Source organism: Asparagus officinalis, chromosome 7 (assembly GCF_001876935.1).
Source record: "Asparagus officinalis chromosome 7, Aspof.V1, whole genome shotgun sequence".
Lineage (NCBI taxonomy): Eukaryota > Viridiplantae > Streptophyta > Magnoliopsida > Asparagales > Asparagaceae > Asparagus > Asparagus officinalis.
The window spans coordinates 126520051-126523061 of NC_033800.1; the positions used below are offsets into that span (position 1 = coordinate 126520051).

The window sequence follows — 3011 nt, forward strand, 5'->3', positions numbered from 1 at the left end:
GATATATTGAGATACAAATCAGGCACGTGCAAATACATGTAAACAATTGGTGTCGAATTGTGAACTATACAGATGTCATGAGATTAAAACCAACATGGTACCTTCATGTCATGCATAGGAACCATAAAGATAGACATTGAAAAATTCAGAACACCCATTTCCGGTGTGCATCATATACAATACGAACGTAAAACATTTACTAATTATAGCTATATTGAGATACAAACCAGGATACATCGGAAAATACAGATCAGTTGAAATAGCAAACACAGATGTGTACTGTAGAAACTATAATATCCAGACACACCCATAGAAAACAACGTTCAAAGTTTTTATGAGACGGTGTCTTAATTTACCCTGACAACGAAGGATTAAGCATGTGCCCAGTGAACAACACTACTCCAGTCGTATCTTCTCTGATTACAAAAGCAAACGGATGATCAGCTACGAAATCAAAAGGACCTACTGGCAAAGACCTCAAGGTCACCACAGCAGCAGAAGCTCCAGCAGCTTCAGTTCCCTCCTCGTTAACTTCAATAAAACATTTGTGGAAGATCGAAGAAACATAAAGATTATTTCCCTGAGGTGAATCCACCATTTCTGTCAAATCTCCATCCCTGGAGAAAGGCAGAACCAAACCTAGACCTTTAAGGGTTTCTGATGCTTCGAAACCGAATGAGATTTTGAATTTCGGGATCTTGAACTTTTCTACTAAGACCTTTTGACGTGGGAGATGGCGTTCTAAGAACTTGGATTCATTACTCATCTTATCTAATAAATTCCATAATCCATCTTTGGCATTTGGTAGAAAAATGCACATAGAGAACTGCCTCTTATCATTGCCTTGCTTGTATGGAAGCCTTAGGACTGAGAAGTCATCGTAGGAGGATACATACTGTTTCTCTTTAGTAGTCATGAATGGTACTTGTATAGAGCCTCCTTCAAGTAAGAAGAACTCCGAATCTTCGGTTTCTGTGGAGTTGAACTTTCTTTCCCAGGCCCCTTTGAAGTATAGTGCATTGCCAAATACTAACCTAGTGTTGCTGTCAACAGATCCAGAAGGAAGTAGCTCCTTTATAAGACCAGCAGTCTCACTTTCAACCCATGAATTCACCTCATTTGATGCATCAACGAACTATACAAGTGAAAGCAACATAGTAAATATAATTATCAAAATATCTGTTTCTAAAACATTAGTGGTTCAGAGACAAAAACATCATGAAAAAAATAAATCAATCATCTAAAATAGGATTATGTAATATACTACAATTTCAGGAAGAAAATAAATCAATCATCTAAAATAGGATTATGTAATATACTACAATTTCAGGAGACTGGAACTTGTAATAATAATAATAACGTAGTTGGGCATTTTCCGATTAATCATTGATTCTTACTTAAGAGTATGAGGTAGAACCAAGTGAAAGGATCACCAAAAGAACAACACAAAAATGAGAAATACCTGCTTCTTTCTCCTCTCATTCCCATTGTTTGAGAGTACTGCAGGTAACTTCAACATTTAAATTTAAGATTGGTCTCTTTGATATTGTCATTATTGGCATTTCACTAAGGTGACGCAACAAACCATGTATGATTGACTTATAACTAATGAATACCATTGAGACACTGAATGAGGAGATAGAGGTCAAAGACTTGTGCAGATTTTGGATAGACAATGCAGCAATATTACTTTTAAGTCATTGGCCCACATTTGTTCCTCTTCAAGCCATATGCCTTCAATTTGTGCTCAGATACCCATTATTAATGCCCCACTGTCCAACCAATGTAGGGTCATCCTGAATCATAATCAAGCTTATGGTCTTAGGCGAGAAAAGGCTTGTGCAACAGTAGAGGGGGTGAATAGCCAAAAAGAAAACCATGATTTGTGACTCGGAAAGCAGTATCGAAACAGACTAGTTATCAGAGGAAATGATACACGCTCGCAAACTTCGCGGTCTTTGCTAAACCACATGATACATTTAAGGGCAAGTTTCACAAAAAATAACTCCCTTAAAACTTTGGGGCATTTAAGGACAATATCTACATCATGGCTATTTAGGGCTGTTGTAACTATGTAGATATATGTAACTTATTCAAGGTTTCAAATCCCAGCATCAATCATGGTTTCTATTTCCAATTATTTGTCTCTGTATCAAGAGGTCCGACACTCGATTTATCAGTATATGAAGAAGTAAGATGATTCATTGGCGTCGTATTCTTATTTCTCCCAATATAACTAACTCTCAAATTCCTCTTCCAATAATCATTATTACTTGTTAGCATGACTAGAATATAGTGCAATACGAATTTGCTATTCCTTGATACTTCAAATCTTGATTTTTATCTTCCAGCTAGATTATAAATAAAACTTTTTTTCCCATCCTGGTGCCTAGCACACAATAATTCTTCTTTATCCCATTTAATCCATAGAACTTGATCATAAAAGAGAAATTTGGGAAATGAGCAATGTTAGCTGAAGGAGCAATGGGCTGAAACGACCCTTTAAAATCATCAAACAAACGACCCATTAGAATCATATTTTTGAACTTGGGTACGGGCTGAAACAAACCCCATCCATGTCTATTGAGTTTTAAGAAAAAAATGTTAGGTGTAGAATACACGTCCAAGAAGTATATGACAAATGTTTAATTAAAACATACATCATATATGTATGCAAATATCGGAGGAGCGTCCATGAAGTTTCGGTGCAGGTTCTTGTTATGTATGAGTACATGTATATGAGTACAGCTTCATGATTCAAGTACCTGGGTAACATAGACTAGCAATGAATGAGGAAGGACCAGAATTGGTTTTAAAGTTATAACTCAAATAAGAGTAGTCTAAATATTTAATAAATAATTAAATTAATTTACTAAGTATCCGAATCTATTGCTTCAGAGCTAGAGTGAAGGTAAACCAAGGGTTGTGTACGGTTTGGAGGTAAATTAACATGATAATTTGAGGGATTTAAAAAAATTATGATTTTTTTTTTTTGGTTGGGGGGGGGGGGG

At 36.0% G+C, this 3011-nt stretch overlaps 1 protein-coding gene across 1 annotated transcript; it reads right to left on the reverse strand.

The window, feature by feature from the left end:
* LOC109849500 (serpin-ZX-like) lies at positions 133–1539 on the reverse strand. The gene is made up of 2 exons (XM_020419343.1): positions 1463–1539; positions 133–1135 (listed from the first exon to the last, which is right to left on the reverse strand). The coding sequence occupies exons 1-2, from the start codon at positions 1517–1519 to the stop codon at positions 353–355; spliced, it is 840 nt and encodes a 279-aa protein (XP_020274932.1). The 5' UTR covers positions 1520–1539; the 3' UTR covers positions 133–352.

Coding starts and splice junctions, on each gene's coding strand:
- LOC109849500 (XM_020419343.1), bottom strand. CDS start 1,519: ATGTTGAAGTTACCTGCAGTACTCTCAAACAATGGGAATGAGAGGAGA. Junction 1,136..1,462: donor ATGAGAGGAGAAAGAAGCAG/GTATTTCTCATT, acceptor TCACTTGTATAG/TTCGTTGATGCATCAAATGA.